Here is a 25,566-nt window from a genome sequence, read left to right as displayed (position 1 = left end):
TAATGGAAATCTAGCTTTGGATAGATGGCGTTACCTAACAACGAATGCCATCTATTTGTTTTGACATCTGCCATCCAACAATATTGTTCAGTGATTAAGTTCCTTCACAAGAAAAGGAAAAACAATACATAAATCAAAGTCGAACGGAATGATGTTTATGGCGAGTTTGTTGCTGGAAACAGTCAATTTTAGAAAACTGAATTTGATTGTGGTTGTACGCGTGTTTTTGATAATTATTACCCAGGGCCCTCAAATATTGTGCTCGCTGCTCAAACATTGAACACCATCATACATAAATATTTGGATATGAAAAAGCTATCTGGGCGATGAGTGCTGCGTAAAGTAGTGATTGAACCACTGAACCACAAGGCCTTAACGAGAGCCAATGACTACCATGTACCATAAAACCCAACTAGATTATTATACTTTACTATCATGTATATTAAGATTTTTAATGTATAACCTTTCTGATGGCACCTAAAGTGTAATCATCTAACTATTGTGTAATTAAGGTTCTGGATACAGTTACTAAAAATGCATCGTCCTATGCACAATGGAAATAAAATAAGGAAAGATGCATAAATATTGATTCATGGCAATAATATTTATCCATAAGCATTCAATGATAACTTACATTCATTTAATAAATTAACCATTTGAAAACTCACAATGAAATCCAAGATAAAAACCTGACTGAATAATTGTATCCATCTTTTGTCTAAATTACAATATTGTTTTTACATTATGTAATTCAAATGATAGAAAATGTATACGAAAAATGCGTGTTTAAAAAAATATTACACTTGTTAAATTTTATATATACAGTAAAAATGTTATAAATGTATTAATAATATTTTTTTTACATTTAAGTATGTAATATAGAGAGAAAACCATGCTAATAATCTGTTTTAGCAGTTCCACGGGAGATCATTATTTGTAAATGTTAATTTTAATGAAATATTCCTTCTGTCCTTAGGGGGCTTGTGCACTACCCGGAATTTTACCGTCCGGCAGTCCGGTTTTGAAAAATGAAAGCGACTACGACAGTTTAGCGTGATCGAATTTACGCGCAACGTGTTCACGCACCGATCCGAAGAAAGATGAACAAAAGCACAAGCCGATCCAAGCCAATCATCGTTTTAAAACGCTAACTGACGTGCCGGACGGTAAAATTCTGTGTGATTGTTCACCATATCAATTGTTTTTGGAGATCCTCTTCCCTCAAATTCTTACCTGATCCTAATTACTTTGCCTTCATTCTGCCATCAAATTTTAGTCACAAAAATATTTTAATATTATTACTGCAATATCGTATACATTATGCTGAATTTGCAGCAAGCACTACCTGCCCACATTCAGATAGCTATTAAAGGTACAAACCTTGACCATTCATAAATGTCTGTTTTTGGTTGGTTGGATTATATTACTTTTTTGCAATAAGCTTCCCGATGTACATACATATTATACAATAAGCAATAAGTTTAAATAAATTGACATTTACATAAAAAAATAAAAAATACAGTAAAAAAAATCTCCAATTCAATGTTACCGACTAGTAACACTGAGATACAGATTTATTAAACTGTTTTTTTTAGTAATATTTAAATGTCAATTTATTTAAACTTATTGTAAAAATAAATAATAAATGAACATCCAAGCAATCCAAATAAATTTATTGATGAAGTAGTTTGCTGTACAAAATAATTATTATTTTATCAAAATATTAACAATTTTTCATCTTCATCTTATGTTAGGAACTTTGTCCTTCTTGAAGTGCTTGATTTAAATGCATTCTGGGTTCTTTTAAAAACCCTTTACAATTCATCTTTTTAGAAAGGATAGTATTTGTGACCCACGGCCCTGAAAAAATTACAAAATATCATTATTATAATTGAACTGTGATCTAAAACAAACATTATGAATGAAAAATCATGCACATTATTATACACACTTGTATAATAATTAATTAAAAACATTGGTAGATGAAGTGCTTAATGATTATTTTGTAACATAAATTGGTTTTTTATGTGAATGTATTTGACACTAAATAAAATATAATTTATTTTTATTTTCAGAAAATCCCTTTCAATTTCAAGCTTCATAAATTTTAAATTGTGACTACTTTACTGTACATGATGTTAAGGTTTCATAAATCTCTTAAACATATCATTCCACGTGGAAAACATACATTGTAATATTCTTTTGTACATCGACTTTATCAGACAATAAATTTTTATTTGAGACTGCTATATTTTGTGTTAAATTTACATCACTGTCCATTTCCGTAGAAGTAAGCCTCTTTGGCTACCGTGCTGAAGGTCCGTATAAATATAAGATTTTTTTGCGTTCATAAAATTAATCGTAAAGTAAACATTGCGTCGATTCCACCCCTATATCAAATTATTTGATATAGGAGTGGAATATATTTGATAAGAAACAGGTGAGGAGAAAAAAAAGATGGTATAGGTGGAAAAGGAGATCAGTGGAAGTGGCTAACATACCCCTTCTCGTACAAGCTTGTGTGCAAGAATTATAATAATATTTATACTTACTCTGTAAAAGGACAAATTCGACCATTGCAATCAAATGTATCAATAAGTTTTATGTCCTCTGCAGTCAACTTGAATCCAAAGACATCCATGTTCTGTGCAATGCGTGACTTGGTTACTGACTTAGGGATGACAATATGTCCACGGTCAATTTGATATCTTAAATATTAAAATTATTTCAGTTAGTAAATTTATATATATATATATATATATATATATATATATATATATATATATATATATATATATATATATATATATATATATACACACAATTGGTGCAATTTTGGTTGGCCAGGCCTGTTTTACTGTATAAATATGAAGTTTTAAAAATGTCAATACAAAATAATAATTAACAATTGCATACCTAATGCATATCTGAGCAGTTGTTTTCTTGTACTTCTCTGCAATAGTTTTAAGTTTTGGGTCTTCAAGGAGTAGAGGATCATCAGGCTTGGCATACGGCCTGTCCGGGGAGCCCAATGGACTGTAGGCGGTAACGACTATTCCATTATCTTTGCAGTACTTGGAAAGCTTGGTTTGAGTGAGGTAAGGATGGCACTCAATCTGCACAACAATAATACACAAAATGTGAATAAAGCAGTTGGGATATAAAGAGTTTTTTTTTTATCTAATAGGTGTAGATAATGATTGAACTATCAAAGTCCTACGTAAAATCGGCAAACAAAAGTATTTTATCATCAAATTCAGTTGACCTAAGTGATGCTAAAAGATTTCTCATTATTCTTACACTTTGTAAGTATTTGCCAAGTATTGTAATAATATTAACATATGATAAAATGTTATTTATTAATAACTACGTAATTTACCGTCCACCTCCAGTTACCATTTTGGTAATCGCACTAAAGGCTTCGATTCCGAAGGGGTCAAAAAAAAAGTGATTTTTTACTCTAATATTTATTTATTATCACTCTCCACTGATACCTGAATCAAGATAAAACAACATGGGTGTGATGAAATGCCCTATGCACCATTGGGTGTAGATGAAGAAGAAAAATATATAATACTATAAATCACTATGCAGTGCAAAATAAAATTATCATGATAATAAACTCTATTTTTGCACACAAGATTACTCGTAAGGACATGTACATATAATAATTTGGATTTCTTAAATGATTCAGAAGAGGAATATGTCTGAATTTTTGCAATCTCCCCTTGCAATACAGTATGTTAGCCACAGTGTATTAGCCATTTTTTGGTAAAATGCAACGAAAATTCTTTTACTGAATCTGGTTAAAAAAATAAACATCTGGAAAAAATGCTACATTTTGGAACAATCAAAGTACACTCTTAGAATCACCTAAAGGTGTGTGATTTGTTTTCAAATTTTGTGTTTATTTATTTTGACTAAATTTACTAAAAACGAATTCATTACATGACTGGCTGACGTTGTTTTGTTGGAAAATAGGTGATATGCATATTAACTCAATCAGAACTTCAATTTCCAAAAAAGGAAAGTATGCTGTCATTATTTAGATAGATGTCCATACCCAGTATAAGTCAAAGGATTAATGAGTTTTATGTTGTGATGAATCAATAGTTTCTGGTTTTAATTAAGTACCTGGTTGGTGACAGGCTTGATGGTTGCAGCTTCAAATATTCTCTTCATTTGATCTTCATTGAAATTGGAAATACCAATGCTGCGAACCAGTCCAGCAGACACCAGGATTTCCATGGCTTTCCATGTATCGACGTAATCAACCTCTGAGAACTGCATTTGGTCTCCAACAGTGGGGAACAAGGAATTCTGTTCTTCCTATAATTCACATACAATGTAAAAAAGAGAAAGAGTTATGATTTAAATGATAATTGTTACACACTTTTACAGTATGCTTACTTTGAATCCAAAAGGCCAATGAATGAGGTATAAGTCCAAATATTTGAGGCCAAGATCTTCGAGGGTTTTTTTGCAGGCTGGCAACACCAAGTCAGGACGATGGAATGTGTTCCATAATTTTGAGGTGATGAATAAGTCCTCCCTGGAAAATAAACAAAGAATACATATCTGTAGGTATGAGGCAAATAACTGTAAATCAAAAACATATGTATAGTACGTATTATATTGTATGAGTTTATTACGTTTAATGGTGAATGTTATACGACACATAAAGTATAATTTAAACCAGTCAATGAGAGGTCCTCAATCCTCCAAATAGCCTTCCACATTCCCATCTCAGTAAAAAACTTCTTTTTTGTTTGGTTATCAATAAAATATTGATATAAATAGTTCTTAAGTTGAGAAAATCGAGGATTTGCGAACAAAAATTTGGACTTGCCTTCATGTAAGTAACAATCAAGATAAAACTATGTCAATATGATGCAGTGCCATATGCACCACCGGATGTGAATAAGGATTTAAAAAAGGAGAATACATCATATATTATAATGATATATTATCATTGTTGAATTTCTAAACTATTTAGTATCTCCTATCCATTTTTATTATTCATGAAGCAAATACATATTAAAATTTTCAGTTAACCCTTTGTAATAATATTTTTAACATTAAATAAAAAAAACAGATAAAAGCGTTAATAGTAAAAATTTCTAATCTTTTGCATGCTAATTTGAGTGAATAAAAAAATGATAGCATTTGATTTTTAACTGTAAGTACTTCTTTTCATTTTTACTTTGGTGATGTAACTTAATAATTGGTTATTTAAAAATTAATATAATCTTAAAAAAGTATGTTAAAATATCTTTATCTAAAAATTAAAACCAGATAAGAGCATTAGAGTATTTTTTTTTAATATTCCGTAAATTATTAATACCTCTTTTAATTTTCAGTTTGATGATGTAACATAATTACCACGTGAGTATACATATAATCATTCAATATTTTGAGATAAAAAAACTTTATGAAGTGCTGTATAAATATACTTTGTAAAGTAGATAAAGCATTTCACATGTTTTGAATGTTATACACATAATGTATGAAAGTTTTTAAATTAAAATATAAGATAACATTAATTTATGTTAAATATATTATAAATGTATATATGTACACAATAGATGACTTAAGCCATTTTATGACGGGTCATAGGTCTTTCATATGCCCAGGTTTCCATTTTCCTTTTGTATAAATAAATACTTCTGTTGAGATGTCTATACTATTCTCGGCTTACCTTTGGGGGGTTAAATCCAGTATTTGAGAGCAATTAAATAAACAAATATGGTTATTTATTTATATGCTTACAATAGAAAGAAAATATAAAAATTGACAAACCTTTTAATAACTCCTGTGTCCATTTTCATTTTAAGAGCAGCACCAACTTCTTTTTCATTTCCATAAACATGAGCACAATCAATGTGTGTATAACCTACATCAATGGCAGCTTCAACAGCAGCTTTCACTTCACCAGGAGGTGACTTAAATAAGTATGAAGAAAAATATAGTTTTTCAGCAAATTCAATAGTTGATTAGGCTACCAGAAAGAGTAACAGCACGTCATTGAAAAATATTAAAATATTGGGATGAATATTTTTAAACCCTAAGGTACCTGCACTTTAACTAAGGATTACTTAAATAAGGTTGCATATTATGTACATTAAGTTACTTGTAAGGCGATCAAGAATTACACGTACTTTAAGGAGGGATAAAACAATATTCTGGGCAATAGGCATACTCAGACGAGAATAAAATCTAGGTAATTTGAAAGAGGGCAGGGAGATTATTGAAAAGTGGGGAGTAGAAAAATATAATATATCCTGCGGAGCAATGGACCCAAAGAGTTTGAGAAGCTGTGCATTACGTGATGTGTTGGTTAACCCTTTTAAATACACGAAAATGATGTATAATAGTATTATAAAACAAGTAGCACAAGATAAAAAAAATATCTTCTTCAATTAACATATAAGTCGGGAAAATGATTGCGTAATATAATTTTCTTAGGGCAGTACTGTTTAAAAAAACAATAGATTTCATAAATAAAATATAACTTAAATGCCTATCAAATGATTGGAATAAAATTTAAAATATATGTTTCTAATAGTGTTTCAAAGTTTTTAAAGTGACCTTATTTTTTTTTAGTTGAATTTCCCATCAATACAAAATTTATTTATCATGCGGATTCTGCGTCCACGGCACTAATGTGTTAATTAGAAGAAAATTTAATAGTACGTTTATGACATGAACCTATTAAATAATCTATCTAATATAGAATCTATTAAAAAAAACATATATATATATATATATATATATATATATATATATATATATATATATATATATATATATATATATATATATATATATATATATATATATAAATACACATACTACATACGGCGGTATTTTGTAAATTTAAATCTTTACACGCGTCAGCGAATACGTGTTTTTCGCGCATTCATCAATTTAAAATGTATGTAGATACTAGATACGTATAACTTAGGAGCGTAGATATCGGCTAAAAATATTGCTGCCGCTATATTTCTTGTAAACTTTATTTTAAAAGTATTTTTTTTACCTTCCATGTTCCTAATCCAAAAACAGGCATCTTGTAGCCATTATTAAACGTTATTTTCGGTATTAAAGCAGCCATTTCAGATTATTTACTGGATTTAAAGAATAACAAAATTACAGCACGCGCCCACTAGCCCGCCGAATTCGGAAACTGAAATGCCAAGGTCTCACGGCGTATTGTAATTTATATACCGACATCACAACTGATAATCGGAAATAGACGACTAATCTTTTAGGTTTTCCGAAAAGTAAAATGTTATTTTTTATTAAAATGTTATTGTTAATTGCCCGATCGGATGAATACGGTGTTTCAAATAAACATGAAATAAAATGTGAAGATATTTTTTTAGATACTAATTTTTAAATATGAAATATTTTTTGGGTGATTATTTTCACGTAACTTGCCTACATATTTTTTTGATCTGGAGCGTTGAAATTTTCTTTAAGTGAATAAACATTAAACATGCAAAAACATTGCTCATTAAAACACCCGTACATTGGTCCGATAGGGGTGGGAGGGGGGGGGGGTATGCAGTGAGCCATGAAACATTAAAGTATAACAATTTTGAATAATTTGCATTCTGCCATTTTCGCAAATTACCTCAAGGGCATCATAAATACAAAAAAAAATAGTAAAAGGTAATTATTTTCCATTTATTTGGAAAAGGACATATAGTTTTCAATAAATATATATGACAATTCTAAAATGTGTCTCCTTACTGAACGTTAGAAGCAGTAAGTTAAATGGGGTGACCATTGTCCTCACCCGACTCAAAATTTTATTAACCAGTATTCTGACTAACCCGAGCGTGACCCAAGGAGTTTATATTGCATTTGATGAGCCCGAGTACTGCTCGGGTAAATTGTATTCCGACTCATCATTCCTGCTTTCCCCGAGTTAAATATTGATCCATTTGTTTTTATTGAATAACCCGAGTGATGTTCGGACAGTCTTGTTTCGACTTGTGGGTGACAATTTCACTATTTTACTATTTCAAAATTTAACTATAAGTAGTTAAAAGGGCTCGGATATGAAATATCATTTGTTTGTTAAACCATGATATATGGAAATCACTAATTCATTTTAAATAGGTACATAATATAAAGTAATATTTTTAGTTTGAAAAAACTGTTTATTTTTTTAATCACATAGCACGCAGAATAATATAAATATTATTTCCCTGTTTGTGTGGATTTGCAAAAAGCGTATGACCGAGTTGATAGAATGAAGTTATGGAAGGTGTTACCTGAGTACGGAGTAAGCAGTAAACTCATCCAAGGCATTGCATCCTTGGACGAGAATAGCACTGCATGCATAAGGGTAAATGGCTCATTTTCATCCAGTTTTTACATCTCTAAAGGTGTCAAACAGGGATGTGTAATGTTGCCTTGCCTGTTTAATCTAAACATGGATAACTGCATGAAAGAGCTGAAAGGTTTAAATATTGGAGCTAGAAAGAATAATTTGACCGTTTGTTGCCTTTTGTATGCTGACGACGCTGGTCTTCTTGCCGATAGCAGAGAAGACCTGCAAACGTTGGTAACAAAAGTGTATTATGTGTGCAAGGAAAGTGATTTATTGATGAATTTTAGCAAATTCAAAATCATGTTTTTTGAAAGAGATGAATGTAGATCTGAGTGTAAAAAATTGGTAAATGGGGAGATTTTGGAACAAGTAGATAATTTAGTATATTTGGGTCGTATGTTTTCTAGGGATGGTAAGATTGATAAAGATATAGAAAGGAGAGTAAATGCTGGGAACAGAGGGAATGGTGCACTAAAATCAGTTTTAACAAATAAAAATCTATCAGCGAAAGCTAAACTGGCAGTACACAATGAAGTTCTGATTCCAACCCTTATGTATGGAAGCGAAGCATGGAGTTGGCAAAAGAAGGATGAAAGCAGACTGAATGCAGTCGAAATGCGATTCCTCAGACAAACGTGTGGCAAAACGATGTTTGATAGATGTTCGATTGATGAAATAAGGAAAGAATGTAAGGCTGAGATAAGCATTATGGATAAAATTAAGAAAGGTGTGTTGAGATGGTTTGGACATGTGGAACGTGTGAGTGAAGAAAGAACGGTTAAACAAATTTATGAGGCGAATGTAGTTGGAAAAAGAAGCAGAGGAAGGCCAAGAAAAACTTGGCATAATCAGGTATGTCAAATACTTGAAAGCGGCTGGGTCAGGAGTCGTAATAATCATAGATATGTATGAGGAGATGCATGAATGTAGAAGAGGCAAAGAATGTTTGCAAAGACAGAGTGGTGTGGCGTTCGATTCTCTCTGCCTACCCCTGCAGAGAAGTGGCGTGATGGTTGGTTAGTGGTTGTTTCCCTAGTATAATCCATTGGTGCATCATTGGTTTAGGTACCTATGTATCAATAAGTTTTATAATATAATAAGTGCTCTATTCAAGAATAAAAAAAAACTTTGGTTTTTACCATAAGATATAAAAGGTAAAAAGGTATAAACCTAAGATAGTGGTATTTACCAAGTAAATTTTAAATTAAAAACCAAAAAGAACATGATCTATAATATAAGAATCTTCTGTTCATGAATAATGACAAACAGTTTGTTATCAAAATATTCCAAGATTTTTATCAATTAGTAACACCAATGCGTTCATTTCGATAGTGATTATCTTGTCTTAAAATCACACAGTGAGTTGTGGTTTTAAAATATAATTTTTTTTATTTTACTTTCATTTCATGAGAAAATTCATAACAAATCTAAGATAAATAACTTCACCTTAATAAAACACTTAATAAACAATATTAGATTACTATCAAGATGTATTGTGATAGTAATCTAATAATCTTGTTTCTCCTTTTGAAATATGCTTTGTCATTTTGACTAACCCATAATTCTCCTCAAAGGATGCAATCTAAAAAATATATATTTTTTATTGAATTGAATTGAAAAATAATTGCATGTTTCCTCCCTACAGTCAGATAAATTTCCTGATCTCATTACAGGCGAAAGCTATTGTAAAATCTTATCTTATTGTTGATAAATTTTGAAATTTACCAAGAGATGTCAAAGATATGTACATTAAATTCATATTTTCTTCCCGAACCATTGCAGTGGGCCACTGTTATGAAGCATGCACACCCATATTTACCTACTTTCAGCTTATCTCAAAAAAGGGAACGATTTAGCTTGATTCCTTAAAGCATTAATGTTATTGATAAAAAATAGGAGTGTTTTGTTACTAACACATTCTTTTTATTACTACACAAGATTAACAAATTAATTTTAATATCTTGATGTGCAATAAAAAGTATTTTCCTTATCCTAACAGCATGAACGTGGGGCCGCACTCTATCTTATCTGGTATTTTATGACCCCACAGTTGGGGCGGTATGCACGGAGAGGTTAACACAGGTAAATAGTAAGTAAATTAATACACGAGTAGTAATAAAGATATCAATCATCCTCATTAATTATATAAACAGGTTTATGAAAACCGAATTCTGCTTTATGAAGTTTCAAATGGTGAAATGTTAATTGTAATTTTTAAATATACATATATCGTAGTCGTACAGGAGAAAGTGACCAACTAACAAAACGTAAAATGTTCAGGAGGGCCACTTAAGTCACTTTTGCTTAGCAATAATATAAACATCAATACAGATAGTAATTTTTAACAAGTCAATATATTATACTTCCCATTTTTAAAATCCTTTGGGATTTTTTCAGGGCAATATTAAGCTAGTAAGATATCAAATAGTCAAGGATCACGTTTTTGTAAAAAATGCACTTGGTCACTTTCTCCTGTATGACTATGACACTAATTTACTTACCTCAGTAGTTAGCACATTTGGCTACCGTACTGGAGGTCCCAAGTCCAATTCCCGGGGGATTAACATAAAAGTGATTTTTCACTCCAATATTTATTTATCATCACCACGGGCTGGTAACTAAAGTACAGGACTGATTACTTTGCCTATATGTAATAAACATTAAGATGACACTGCATCTATACAATGCAGTGACTTATGCACCATTGGGTGCGGAAAATGGAGAAAAATATGTTATTCAAGAAATTCACGGCTCTGTTCCAAATAGAGTGGCAGCATGTATCTTCTTTATTTTAATAGTCGCCAGTCGCATGCAGGGCCTTCATAAGACACTTTATGAAGACTACAATAAAATACTTCAGGTAAGGATTGATCAGTCATTTTGTCGTAACGTAACACGTTGCAATGCGAGCATTTGTATAGTCAGTACAGCGTTCCGAGTGCTCCATCCAAAGTCGGATGCGCGCCGCGAACTACATTACGATGAAATGCTCCGGTCAGTCCCCACCTTCTGATGTTAAAAGAAAAACTATTGTCAGACATGGTTTAGATTTAAAAAAAGGAAAAGGAATTAGTAAGGATAGGGAAGGTAAATGTCAAAATACATCACACCCAGACCTGAATTGAAAGTAAATCTTTCTTGAATTTATTTTGCACTTGACGGGAATCGAACCTGTGATGCCAGTTTCACAGTCGAGCGTCTACCCAACTACCATGGCGCCTGCCTAATGATAAGTATCAGTCATGCATCTAGCTGATACACACATTACAACTCTATGGACTATTCATTCTATAGAGATGTGTGTCAAATGCTTATCATATGTATATTCCAATGCAAGTCTGTCATTCATTTGCTAACAAATCATATCTGCTGCTAGAGATCACAAAGTTCATGATGGGGAATTTACTATTTAAATCCTTTGTGCACCCATTTTTGCCACCAGAGAAAGTTAAATCTTTTATATCTCCCCCATTCCCATTGGATGTAAGGGATAAGCAATATAACCCTTATGCTATCGACTGAATTGACTAAGCAGTTACATTGCTGGTGAAAGAAAATTCTACGCTTTTCTGCCTTAGTCCCCTCTATAGCACCCACCGGGGTCTGGCACCACCGTCAGTTGGGAATCTATGGTTGAAACCAGTGGTTTCTACAGACCACCTTGCGACTGCTGATGGGCTCTGTTGCAAATTGAAATTAATTAAGGGTGTGTGGATGACATTGGTGACAGTATAAATCAAAACAAAAAAGAATAATTCGAGACGAATTTGCTATGGAAAATTTTGATGTTTTGAATGTGCCAATCTCATAAATATTAACATATGTTAACTTTTAAAAAAAGCCATCCTCGTCAATTTCTCTAAAATGCAGTTCAAAAGTCTTAGTCCAGGAGAATTATTATTCGTTACTAGAAACAGGAATATAAATAGTATCATTGTTATGGTGAATCATTTCGTGTACGTAGCTATGTAACTACATGCATTTCAGAAAATAAATAATAATATTAGTAAAAAAGTGATATATTTTTCTATTTTTTTTCTGTAATAAGATACAAAAGAAATTTGTTAAAAGAAACGCCTCTTCTTTGACCCCTTTTTTGGGGTACTTTTCCTCTTCTTTTTTTTGGTAACAGGATTTGACCCACTTTCATCTAAAGCACTGTAGTCTCCGAAACTGGTGATTTCGTCACCGATAGTTCCAATAGTAGTCATTTTTCTTTTTCTATGCTTTTCAGTTTTTGTGAGTGGTAAACGAGTCAAGTAGTTCTCTTCATATTCCGTCTTCTCCTGTTCAAACTTGGAGACAGCTTGATGATGCCGGTTTCCACTAGAAACTTCCAACGGAGTGTCGAGGTACTCATCTCGCAATTCCCGCATTACGCTAGAGTTCAACGCCTTCCTTCTGTTTCGCTCAGCCTGACGAGTATCTCTTTCTCCTTTGGTTTCATGATCTGCATAATGAACAGCGGCAAGTTTAGGAGGAACGTAAATTCCATTTCCGGAATTTTTCTCTCTATTTTTAGGTTCTTCATTTCCACTTTGATCAGACTCATCATCAGAACCATCGGCGAGCTTACTAACTAAATTTTCCGGGTGAGCTCTATAAAGATTGGGATTGTTTTCAGAACTGACTCCAGTAATAGCATTTTTAACTACTTTGTCAATTTGATATTTAAGTTTGGTATCAATAGGACGAATCTTCTCTAAAATAGTTCTAATTTGAATTAGTCTGTCAATGGAGGGATCGGCTTCAATTTTTTCTCCAGAACATTTTCTCAATACTATGTATGATAAATCAATTAGGTAACTCAAGAGCATCTGATATTTAACTTCGAGAAAACTCAAACCCTTATCGGTCGTCATTTCCCCATTTTTTACCCTTTGCAGCATGCTGTCCACTAACTGGGTGACTTGTAGCACGCTACTATTCATTTCCTCAAGTAGATGTACAGCTTGTGGCAAGTTTTGTTGTTCCATTTCCTCCGATGCCTAGTAAAGAAAAATCATAGGAGTAAATTACTTATCCACAAAAACATATTCACACAATTATTACTTGAGAATAATCATATATTACCTGCACCATGACTGCGAAATAGTTGAGGATGTGCAAATAAGCTGCATGTAGTGACTAATGTTCAAAGAATTCGTGTTAATGAATGAAAGTTCATTAAAGGCAAATTCCTCTACAAACTTAAAAAAATATTAAATCCAGTCATTTATTACAACATGAGTTGTAAAAAACATGCCATAAAATTATCTCACGATATAAAACAACGTCCACAATGTTACCAATTTCACGGCACGTCGCAAACACAACATAAAATGCATAGAAGCCAGAACACGTGCATCACAGACTAACTATTTTATACTTCTTCTTCTTCTTCTTTTGATGGCTTTTCACCCTTCTTGGGTGTTATAGCCAGTGTCGAGTTATTCTTTATTTACACTTTTTACATTTGACTTATAAGTGTTAGTATTCCTGTTAGTAGGGTTAGTTTTATTAGTTATGTTAGTTTGTTTAGTGAGTTATTTTAGTAAGTTATCATACACCTTTACAAATTTATACAATTAATTTTAAGATATTTACAAATTATTTTATAAACAAGTTTGTTAGGGGAGGTTAGTAAGGTTAAGATGTTGGTGGGAAATGAGACGTTTATGCTGGAGAGGTCTGAAAGGAAGCTCGGGTAGCCGTCATTCAACGGGCACCCAAAGAACATGTGATCTAGATCCTCCTCTTCAAGACGGCATTCACACATGGCAGTATCCCGGACATGTATTCTAAACAAGTGAGCACTGCAACAGCAGTGGCTTATTCGCATTCTGCATAAGGATGTTGTCTCGAACTTGTTTAGAGTTATCCGGGAGAACCAGGGTTTCTCCGTTACCAAAGGACATATATTATACAAATTTTTACCCTTTATTTGGGCAGAGGTATCCCAATGTTCCTGCCATGAGTGAAAAAGTCTTTTCTTTACAATAACGAGGAGGTCATCGATGCTAAGCTCATTCACATATTCTGGGCCCCCGCTAAGGACGGCCTCCTTTGCCAGGGTATCCACCTTCTCATTTCCCTCTATGCCGCAGTGGCTCGGAATCCAGGCAATACTAATTTTTTTATTTAACGAGGCCGCCCGTAGTAAGAGGAATCGAGTCTCGATGCAGCATTCATCTTCGGGGTATAGGAAAGGAGGAGACTTCAATTTCTGTAGGACACTCAGAGAATCCGACAGAATTAGGAACTTGTTCTCTTGAGAATTTAATGCATATTTTACAGCCTCTCTAATAGCGATATTTTCTGCAGTAAATATCGATGCTTCCCGGTGAAGCTTAAACAATTTTTGAAATTTATTGTATTCGCAATAAAAGGCCGCTCCCGTGTGGGCCGACGAGTCCGACCGAGATCCATCAGTGAAGATGATTTTCCAACCTGTCCACTTGGAAGCCCGGATTTGGTGGAAATTTCTATTGGGTTGGAGGTGGCTCTGAACTCCGAACGAGAGTAAAACACTTGGGGATTGATAAATTCCAAGTGTAAGTTCAAAAGGATTTTTCAAATTTTATTACTGAGCACTTGCGTAAATTCCAAGTGCAATTATCAACTGAATCTATTAAAGATTGATTGTATGCCGTATTTTAACACGTAATTTAAACGTTCTGTGCCTTGAATGCGGCTCCCGTGTCCATACAAAATTGCAGCCACATGTTGAACACGGGGTAATGTAAAATAAAGATAAATATTTGTAGCCGGTTTTATGTTTTGCAAACACGAAGAAATGCATTTATTTATGATGTTTAAATAGAAAGTAGATTTTGATTTTGAACAAAGTTAAAGGTTTTCAAAAATATTCCCGAATATGGTTTATCTGTATTATTTTATACACAGTGAATGTTTTTAAAAAATGTATATTTTTTTTGACAGATTCGCATAAAAAATTGTCTATGTTAACTAGAAATGTATTTCATCGTCTTTGCAATGAAAATCTGACGTTTCAGAATTTTGTGAGCGAGTCTTAGGAAAAATTGTGTTCGTGAAAAATTCGATAAAATGACAATTTTGGTGAAAATTTTATGAAAACACAACTAAATTCCGAGATAAGAAGCCTTAAAAATTTAAAAGCCTCACTATAATAAGTGTTGAATGTATTGTTTTATGTTTTAAAACAAGAATACTATTGTCCCTTAGTTGTACTCTTCTACATGGATTTTTTGTGAATTAATCAATTTATTGCTGTGTTGCTATGGATATCGTAAGTTTGAATATTGGTAAATTCACAAATTTATTAATTCTTTTAGTTTATACTTTGATAATCTTCTTTTATTTTGTTTCAGATAACATTGTATTTTGCTTCAATACTTTTTTTTTGTTCTACTGTGAATGGATTCTATGTCCCGGGTGTCGCTCCGGTTGAGTTTCGGAAAGGACAGAAAATCGATGTTAAAGCTGTAAAAATGACGAGTGTTCACACCCAGTTACCTTATGAGTACTATTCACTTCCCTTCTGTTTGCCTAAAAATGGCACATTTGTGTATAAGTCGGAGAATTTGGGAGAGGTTCTCAGAGGAGATAGAATAGTTAATACACCGTATACGGTACAAATGGCCGAGGACATACAATGCCGACTGTTGTGTCACACCAAAAATAATCCCATGAACTGGAATGCAGAGGAATCTCAGAATGTTGGCAATCGAATTGAGCATGAATATTATGTACATTTGTAAGTAAACCAAAGAGTTGAAACTGTTCAAGGATCCATACTGTTAATATTGCTTTACAACAAATGTAATGTATTACCAAGTAAAGAGTGTCTGCTCGAAGACATATTCATGAAAATACTATGCTGCGATGCCCCTTAATTATTGCCTTGGACAAATTATTTATTCTTTTCACAAACATAATGCTCTCTCCCCTTTGACACTTTTTTTGTTGATGATATCAAATGGCGAATCAAGTATAATCCTAGTAAATATTTTAAGTATGTCAAAAGTATGTTTTCATCGCTTTTTGGCTACTAGAGAAAAAAATAGTATTCACGGAGAAAACTGAAAAAAATTAAGTGTAGTGTGATTGGTTTATAAACATAGAAGTTTCTTATGATTTTAGTATGTAAGATGTAAATTCTATATTTTTTCTCCTAGATTGGTTGATAATCTTCCTGTAGCCACACACTCCCTAAAGACTGGAAATGTGGAACAAATAGTTGAGCAAGGATACCGACTGGGAGTAATGACTCATGGCAAACCTTATATCAACAATCACTTGAAACTTATCTTACAATATCATCCTCGGAGTGGGTATGTGTAAATTCTATTTTACTTCAGGAATTTTCTATTCTAGGTGAATTTTTACAACTGGATTGTATCTTTTTCTATCGAGAATCACTTTCCCAATTTAATAGAAACCATGTATGGTTTCCATTGAGCGAGTAGGTGAATTCTACATTACGAGACTAGAACTGTTGATTAGGCCATATTAGCTTTGCTTCTCACTGTCGTTTTTATAGTAAAAAAGTTATTCAGTTATGGTTGTAAAGTAATAAAATCTGTATCTCAATTTAATCTTAGGTTAAATTTAATTTATTTAACATTTAATCTTCATTAACCAATCACTGGAATTCTAAAGATGCATTATGTATGTTATTTTCTTAAAATTGAAACTGAGGTTGATGAAGTTAACTGAGTTAAAACTGAAACTGATTGTCAAACAAAATTGAAACAATTTAAGAATTAGATATTGATTCCGTATTTATCGCAATACTTTTAGTGCACATAGATGTTCCATTAAGTTTTCATTAAAAATCATTTCATTTCAGTAAGAGCATATTGACAATAATCTTTTTAGAATCATGCTTTTGGGATATTTTTTTTCCACATAATAGTAAAATTACCATTATGGGTTTTTGTTTCTTGCACCTTGTGTTTGTGTTTTTTTTTTTAAATACAATTTTATATAACTTAGTTTCTATTGTGTAAATAAAATTTGTAAAACAACCACTAAAAAATATTATACTGATGAGGTTAAGGGATATCGATGTTAACCCTTTCTCACTTGCTCTTTTAAAAGGATCTTTGAGATTACAGATGTATTTAAAAAAAAAAGTTTTATTTGTAGTATAATATAATGATTGGTTCTTCTTTAGGGACAAGTATCGTGTAGTTGGGTTTGAAGTGGAGCCGATGTCGGTTGATAGAGAGGAATTACAGTTTAGTGGAGACTCGTGCAGTTTCCCTAGTGAACCCAAACCGCAGCTGGTCAATACTGTCACTGGCACAAAGCTTTTTTTCACATATTCGGTTGAATGGATACAGTCAGATATCAGCTGGGCATCCCGATGGGACATATACTTAGGAATGAACGATGTACAGATACATTGGTTTTCCATCATCAACTCATTGATGGTTGTATTTTTTCTGTCAGGTATGTATTTTAGTACATATTTGTTTGTTTTTTTTTTAAAGGTAAAATTTACAATTCTATGTACTTGTCAACTTCATAAGTGTAACCAAAGTCGGGTCGTGGTCCTGTGGTTACTACCGTGGACTCTTAGTTCTAGACTTTCTAGGTTCGAGTATACTCTACGACAACATTAATCCCATTTTTAATGGCGGGCTGCTTAGGTCTTCAAAAATAGTATAAAATTAAAATATTTGTTTATATTAAAAACACAAATATTTCCCTTTGAAAAAAAAATTTATTTTATTTTATTTTAATATATATTTCACAAACATGGAGAATACCTTTTTTAAGATTCAGTCACAATTGTTACAATTTTGAAATCAGATCTGCACATAACAGTTAAAGGTTATTTTTCTCCACTTACAATTAAGATATTTTTTGTACGGTTTTTAGCATTATCTGGTTACTTTATTTTCATCTATGTCTTAATGATATAAGTGCATATTATTTTTGGGATAATCTTCGACTAAGATTATGGAAGAGCTGAAATATTTATATACAAACCCTGTAGATCATTGGACTTTATATTTCTATTTTTATTTTAGTTTAGTGTGTAAATTATTCAGAGATGAATAATTGTTAAATATTTTCTTTAAGGTATATTAACTATGATCATGATACGCACATTGAGAAGAGATATAGCCAGATACAATGCTGATGAAGGGGTAGACGATGTAATTGAAGAGACTGGATGGAAATTAGTTCATGGAGATGTTTTTAGACCCCCGAGGCAATCTCGCCTTTTTGCTGCCGTTATCGGAAGTGGGATTCAAATATTTTTTATGGCATTAATCACATTATGTAAGTACTATTTTGAACTAATATAAACAATATATTTTTTATGCATCCATATTAATAAATATAATATATTTCAAAAATTATTTTGTTAAGGCTTTACTTTTTGATTAATCATAGGTTATTATAATAAAATTAAAATTGTATAAAATAGTGCTTAATTTGAACTACATATTTTTTATTTATTTATCGTATGGTCATAAGTTGCCACATCACATTGACATTCTCAGTATAATCTGCATGTATTGGGTTGAGGAATAAGTTCGTAGCCAGTTTTTTAAGGTCCTCTTTGTTGTTAAAGGTAATGCCACTTATTTGGTTCCACATTGAGCGGAACAGGTGGTAATCACTTGGCGCCAGATCCGGAGAGAGCATTTTTCGGAAAAGGATTAGCGCTGTTTTGTAGAACAGAAAGAGTTTGTTCGAATAAATATAAACATTTTGCCAAACAGCAAACAAATCATTCAGGACAAATGAAAACATAAAATGCTACACACTTATTCCTCTTAACTACTAAAATACTATTTAAGCAAAAAATAAAATGTTTAGTAAATTTCACAATCTATTTTTACATTACTATGTATTAATTTTTATTATCTTTTATACTGTGTGCAAAAGTTAACTTTATTGGCTTTTATATTGGTTTCTTATAATCTTTGTAATAAAAACTTTATATTCTTTTGTCATTAATTTAAACCGTCAGGTTAATGTATAATAATTATGTTATAATCTTACTAAACGTCATTTAACTGTTTCAGTTTTTGCCATGCTTGGAATGCTCTCACCGGCATCTCGTGGAGCTTTGATGACGTCCGCCATCTTCCTTTATGTATTCATGGGGCTCATAGCCGGATATTTCTCAGCCCGCCTGTACAAGACCATGAGAGGTCGCGAGTGGAAGAAAGCGGCTCTGTCTACTGCCACTTTCTACCCGGCTATTGTGTTCGGGACATGTTTCTTTTTGAATTTCTTCATTTGGGGCAAGCACTCCAGCGGGGCAGTTCCATTTACGACCATGATGTCATTATTATGTCTGTGGTTTTGTATCTCGCTGCCTCTCGTTTATTTGGGATATTACTTTGGATATAGAAAACAAGGCTTCCAACATCCCGTTCGAACCAACCAAATCCCGAGACAAGTTCCTGAACAGCTCTGGTACATGAATCCTGCGTTATGGTAAAAAAAATTATTTAGTACTTTATGTTTTAAAATTTGTAAATGTACGTGTATGTTCCAAAACTAATGTACTTGTATCATTTCTTTTCTAGCACATTGATGGCTGGTATACTACCATTTGGAGCTGTTTTTATTGAGCTGTTTTTCATATTCACAGCCATTTGGGAAAATCAAATATATTATCTATTTGGTTTCTTGTTTCTAGTCTTTTGTATATTGGTGATATCGTGCTCACAAATATCCATCGTCATGGTCTATTTCCAACTGTGTGGAGAGGTAAGTATTGAGAATGTTTCAATATGTACTAGAGTAATTGTATAGATGTACCTACATTGAAGTTTCTTGGAAATTTAACTCAATTTGGTTTGTGAGATTCTCACATATTGAAACTGGAGTAGTCCATAGTGTAATATGTATAATTCCAATTAGTAAAATAAGAGAAATCCTTCACATTGAAAATATATTTGTCGATCGGTTTATTTTCAGGATTACCACTGGTGGTGGAGGAGTTTCTTGGTGTCTGGAGGTTCTGCAGTATATGTACTGGCATATGCTGTGTTCTATTTCTTCACCAAATTGGAAATCACAGAATTCATCCCAACCCTACTTTATGTAGGGTACACAGGTATTTATCTCAATAGTTTTCAGTATAACAATATTTGTTTGCCTCTGGATTCATAACCTTACATCCATCAAACTGCACAATATGAGTATGCATAATGGTGTGGATCCCTGGATTCAATCACATTAAATTTATAATGAATTTATTTTTTTTTGGTTTCTTTTATTAATATTTACACATGTTATTAAATATATTTCTATATGGAATTGCATTTCATTCCATTTTGTTTTTAAATTCCCACTCCGAACGTGGTTTGTTTGAGAAACGAAAGAGAATGAATACTGGTAATTTTGAATTGAAGTATTTTAGGGTCAGGATTTTCTTCATTACTGGCTTTGATTATCCAACCGAGCTGGTCGCCTTACTCATCGTTTATACTCTTTGTACCTCTCATGAATTTACTGACCCTCTTTTGAATTATCTATAATGAAAGAGTAGACTTCTCATAAACACCCGATATCTCTTTGTAAATGGTTTTCTCATTTTTTTCTCGTTCAGTGAGAAATTTGTTAACAGTGCGGTATTTAAGTTTGTTTAACTTGTGGGTGTGGTCATCTTGCTTGTGTTTTGACAAAAGCTGAATTGTATATCTTTGAATCTTGTTATTGTTATGACTCTTAGTATTTAATATACTGAGTGAGATACTTAGAATATATTGAATGTCCCTCATATTTTGTAATGCCTTTTCATCTTATAATGTTCCACCATTGACAATGTTCACGTACACGCTGAAAAAAAGCTACCATAAAAATAACTTAATTAGTAATGCATTGCATTTAAACAAATTCAAGAAAATTATTTAAATACTTATTCATAATTTTAAAAAAATCACGTTTTTACACTTGCTTACCTTAAAATTTTTGCTTTATAATCAACCTTTGAACTCTCACTTTTATCTTATACATACTTAATACTAAATACAGCTCAAATTCACCCGTATTGATTCAATCAGGAAGAGATATTTTGGATACACCCAGAATATTTTGTGTTACATAAAAAAACAAAGAAAGTAGATTCTAAAATTATTAAAAAATGTCTTAAAACCAGGGTATCCAAAAAAAAGTGAATTTAAAATTTTGTATATATGCCTCTAGACATTATCATCTAACTTGATAGCAAGGCCATTATCCATTAGAAGATTTTGAAGGGATAATAATAGTGGTTTGTAATGTGTATGTTTTTAATAAACGTTAATTCACCATCTTTATTTTGCAGGCTTGATGGTCCTGACATTCTGGTTACTAACCGGAACAATTGGGTTCTTCGCAGCTTATGCATTTATAAGGAAGATCTATGGAGCAGTAAAGATCGATTAGTGTTTAAAAAGTGAAACTTTTCGTAAATCAAATTGGACAAATTTGAATGTAAATTAATTGTTTATTTAAGGAAAAACCAATTGTGAATGTGACATAAATTTTAAGGTGACAAATAATAGATTAATTTTTGTTTTATATAATATGTGTATCCGTAAAAATTATTAGAAATACATGTTTTCTTTTTATTTGAAATAGTGGTTTTTCTTAGTATATTTTAATGATTGATCTCATTTCAAAACAATAATAAAAATAAAAATGAGGATTTAACACAAAAAAAATCATTACGTTTGTTATTACAATATTGCATTTTCATTTAATTTATCAACAATTGAAAATACTTATAATAACCTGCACCTGAGGTTCTGAGCTTAGTGAGGTATTGCAGTTCAAATGTATCGAGTTCCAGGGTTCAATAATTTGCGCTTGTACGACTTAATTCCATTTTTCCCATCTTAAAACGGTTAAAAACATTTATTAATGAAGAGAAAATGGGTGGACATTGTTTCAAGATAGTTGAAACTTTAAGGTGCCTCTAAAGGTGGGGACTGACCGGAGCATTTCGTCGTAACGTAACATTTGCGGCGAGTATCCGAACATCAAATGGAGTACTCTGAACAAACCGGCTCGCTGTACTGACTATACGAATGCTCACATTGTAACGTGTTACGTTACGACGATATGACTGGTCAGTCCCCACCGTAAGCCAACACACCCAAACACTTTGAAAACGGATCTAAAAGTTAGGCTATCACGGTAAATTAATTTCTTTATATCCCATACTACACTTTTAAAAATATTAAATGCAAACTGAAAATTCAAAATAGCCCTGTACACAAGGAAGATTATGCCATATAGTAATGAATCACCTACCCTAACTCCGGTAGATGAGAACATGCTCTGTGTTCGGAATAGGAAGGCATTTTGAAAAATCTTTGGATTAATATCGGTGAATGGACAGTGGACAGACAGGTTGAATGTGGAACCATGGGTTGCAGGCCTTATTTGGTGAACAAAATATCTACATATATATATATATATATATATCTTAGAAAACTGGCTGAAAAAAGGAATGGCTGGGGGGTCGGGTGAAAATTTTTGGATGTTAAATTTTGGTAGATCTACGTTAAGTTGGCCACAATCCACTGGTCTACTGAAATAGAGTAATTTTTTTTAGTTTGTTGTTTTGTTTTACTGATCTTCGACACTTCTTCTAAGGGGCTCCTGTTTTTAGGGTCTGTCAAGCTTTTTTACCTTATCAATTACCTTATCAATATGATTGGCGCCAGAAATGTTTTCGCTGGAATATTTTGGTTGACATTTTTTTTTAATTTTCATCATTTGGCTGTCACTAATTTGAACAAGAAAAAAGATTTTTGCTTCATTCAGATTGGCAGCACTTGTGCATGGGTCGTGTCAAATTTTTTTGGCTGGTAACACTAAAATGAATGGTGGACATCTGGGATTTTAAGTGGTAGCAAAGTCCTATCTTTATTGAAAGTTCACTTAACATTTTTATCCCAAGTAATAGTGTGATGGCACAGTGTTAACGCCGACAAACATAATAACTAAACATAATTTACTGAAAGCGGTAGAATTTCACTAGTATCTGGAATTATAGATAAACTGGATAGTCCGCCATATGCATTCGCAAAAACAGTTGCCTGTGTATAGAAGCTAAGCATTTGTAAAAGAAAGTAGGTCCTCTTTTTCATTTTTGAAATGTGGTAACTCTAGAACTCTAGACAATAAAGTTGCCAGTCTTAAAGCTAATATCCTGCCAAGGAATAAAATTTTAACTTTTTAAAATTTTATGTAATCATCAATTTGGCTCTCTTTAAAATCATTATTTTTAGAAAGAGCCAAAATCAATGAAAACTAATATTGCACCAGAGCAATAAGCAAAAAAAATATTTTTTCCTTAGGAACTCTATGTAAGTTGAGGGGTAACTCGTGAAACTTCTGTCTATATAGGCTTGTCTAGCAAATGAAGTACAGTAAATGTGGAATATGCTGCCAATGTGGAATTTTAGAAAACTCAAAATTGGATGCGGAGTTTATCTCGTGTGAATATGTATAGACACATGTACAAAAAAATAAAATATCAAAGAATCAACCAGTAAAGGATAAAAACTATGTTGATTGAATATGGTGTATTTATTTATCTGATACAAAAATAAATAATTTTATTAACATTAAAAATATTTTTATTATTGATTTATGATTTTATGGAGGAAAAATTACACATACATATTCTACATACATATGATACTTTTTGGTTTGTCAATATAAAAAGATGCCCTTATTTAGTTGATCCATCTTGTAGGAAACCATCCGGTCCTTCTGCTCGCTTTATACATATAATACATTGTAGATAATTTAAATATTTAATTATAATGTCAATAAATGTAATAATAATGTAAAAAATGGATGACGGCCGTTAAGAGTTTAAATAACAGACGGTAAAAAATGTCTATAAATTTGGCTGTTGATTATTCTTAAGGCTGTTTGCACACTTACGGGAAATCACCGCTAAATTAAATTCTTTGCGTCTTGGGATTCTTCGTTTCAAGTGAGCGCCTGCACACTGGCGTTGATAAACCGCAAACGCGTTTTGATTATATTTTGATTACATTTCGATTAAGTTTTTCAGATGCCACGACACTCACTGTTTTATTTTATTTCTAGCGTCATCAATTAGTACCGTAGTTAATTTGTTTAATTAGTGAGGTGAATACTACTAAAAGCTTTCATATGAATGTACTTAAATAAAAGTTTTATGTATCCATGTAAAATTTCTAGTCACTATTTCGGCTAATATGATCGCAGAGCGCCGAAAATGTGCTTGGGAAACAAATAAAACCTATTCGTATGATTTCATTTCATATTTCACCATGTGATTATAAAAGAGTTTTATTAACACACGTAAAGATTATATTGGTAGAACCCTTTTAAAGTGACAGGATGATTTAATAAAAACATCGAGATATTTTCTACTAACGAACCTCAAATATTATATAGCCCTTAATACTAAAGGATAACGTTGTTTACAAAAGAACCGCAAAATTTATTTTGAACGTGACAATATCGAGGAGGTTTTCATTTACGTTTTGCATAATGATTCTTATTCGTAATAATATCTTATACATATGTAGGTTTGAATAACGGTTCGTAAATTAACGACAATCACTCTTTTGATAATTTTGGGGAAGACGAATTTTCATCGTATGTTTTAAATAGGGTGAGGAATTAGTATTCAGTCAATTTGTGGCTGTCACGGGGCTCTAAATGGAAAATTTTGCCAACCCGAGCGAAATTTAACGAACCGGAGTGTCTATGACATTCTATTTTAGAGCGCACTGGGGAGATAATATATTGGCGGGAATCTCACGAACCATAGGTATAATTATCGGAATAGACACACCCAAAACATATAAGTACCTAGACAAGTACTTAGTGATTACAAATAAGAGGTGAAACATATTTTTATTCGAAGAGAATATGGAATTCTGGTCATACAGTAGGCTTATGATCTGGCATTGGCTGGGTTAAGTGAATAACTTACCTGAATTTTTAAAAGTTATATTGCATAGTATACGAGTACATGCAGTATTATAAATTAAAAAAAGATAATAAATTATGTAAAGCATTAAAATTGTGGTCACCATTTTCGTTGAAAATATTGTACGTTGGTCTTTGGCCCAGCTATAATAATAAAGCATGTGTTGAGTATTTTGTGTAGGTGTAAGTGTGTGAATAGTTCTATGGTAGAAGTGCATAGTGTTACTTACATACCGGTGTCGTGATTGTCCTGACGAAGAGACTGGTACGTCTCGAAACTGGTAGAATTATATCTCTACTAG

At 32.3% G+C, this 25,566-nt stretch overlaps 3 protein-coding genes across 3 annotated transcripts; 1 reads left to right on the top strand and 2 right to left on the bottom strand.

Moving 5' to 3' along the window:
• Positions 1-1,652: 1,652 nt before the first annotated feature.
• On the bottom strand, positions 1,653-7,196 carry LOC148310880 (aldo-keto reductase 1B-like). The gene is made up of 7 exons (XM_088257688.1): positions 7,040-7,196; positions 5,800-5,942; positions 4,411-4,552; positions 4,135-4,329; positions 2,917-3,116; positions 2,553-2,708; positions 1,653-1,860 (listed from the first exon to the last, which is right to left on the bottom strand). The coding sequence occupies exons 1-7, from the start codon at positions 7,112-7,114 to the stop codon at positions 1,830-1,832; spliced, it is 942 nt and encodes a 313-aa protein (XP_088113814.1). The 5' UTR covers positions 7,115-7,196; the 3' UTR covers positions 1,653-1,829.
• Positions 7,197-12,344: 5,148 nt separating this feature from the next.
• Positions 12,345-13,654, bottom strand: LOC148310879 (neuroguidin). Its single transcript, XM_088257687.1, has 2 exons — positions 13,415-13,654; positions 12,345-13,329 (listed from the first exon to the last, which is right to left on the bottom strand). Exons 1-2 carry the CDS (start codon positions 13,421-13,423, stop codon positions 12,406-12,408), a joined length of 933 nt encoding a protein of 310 aa, XP_088113813.1. The 5' UTR covers positions 13,424-13,654; the 3' UTR covers positions 12,345-12,405.
• Positions 13,655-15,326: 1,672 nt separating this feature from the next.
• On the top strand, positions 15,327-22,005 carry TM9SF4 (transmembrane 9 superfamily protein member 4). The gene is made up of 9 exons (XM_088257686.1): positions 15,327-15,590; positions 15,673-16,058; positions 16,480-16,635; positions 17,481-17,758; positions 18,395-18,598; positions 19,351-19,768; positions 19,861-20,044; positions 20,255-20,393; positions 21,606-22,005. Exons 1-9 carry the CDS (start codon positions 15,582-15,584, stop codon positions 21,704-21,706), a joined length of 1,875 nt encoding a protein of 624 aa, XP_088113812.1. The 5' UTR covers positions 15,327-15,581; the 3' UTR covers positions 21,707-22,005.
• Positions 22,006-25,566: the final 3,561 nt, after the last annotated feature.

This window comes from Brachycentrus maculatus, unplaced genomic scaffold, assembly GCF_059751285.1.
Source record: "Brachycentrus maculatus isolate JH-2025_06_01 unplaced genomic scaffold, ASM5975128v1 h1tg000086l, whole genome shotgun sequence".
In the NCBI taxonomy this organism is placed as follows: domain Eukaryota; kingdom Metazoa; phylum Arthropoda; class Insecta; order Trichoptera; family Brachycentridae; genus Brachycentrus; species Brachycentrus maculatus.
This window is presented reverse-complemented; position numbering and strand designations above follow the sequence as displayed.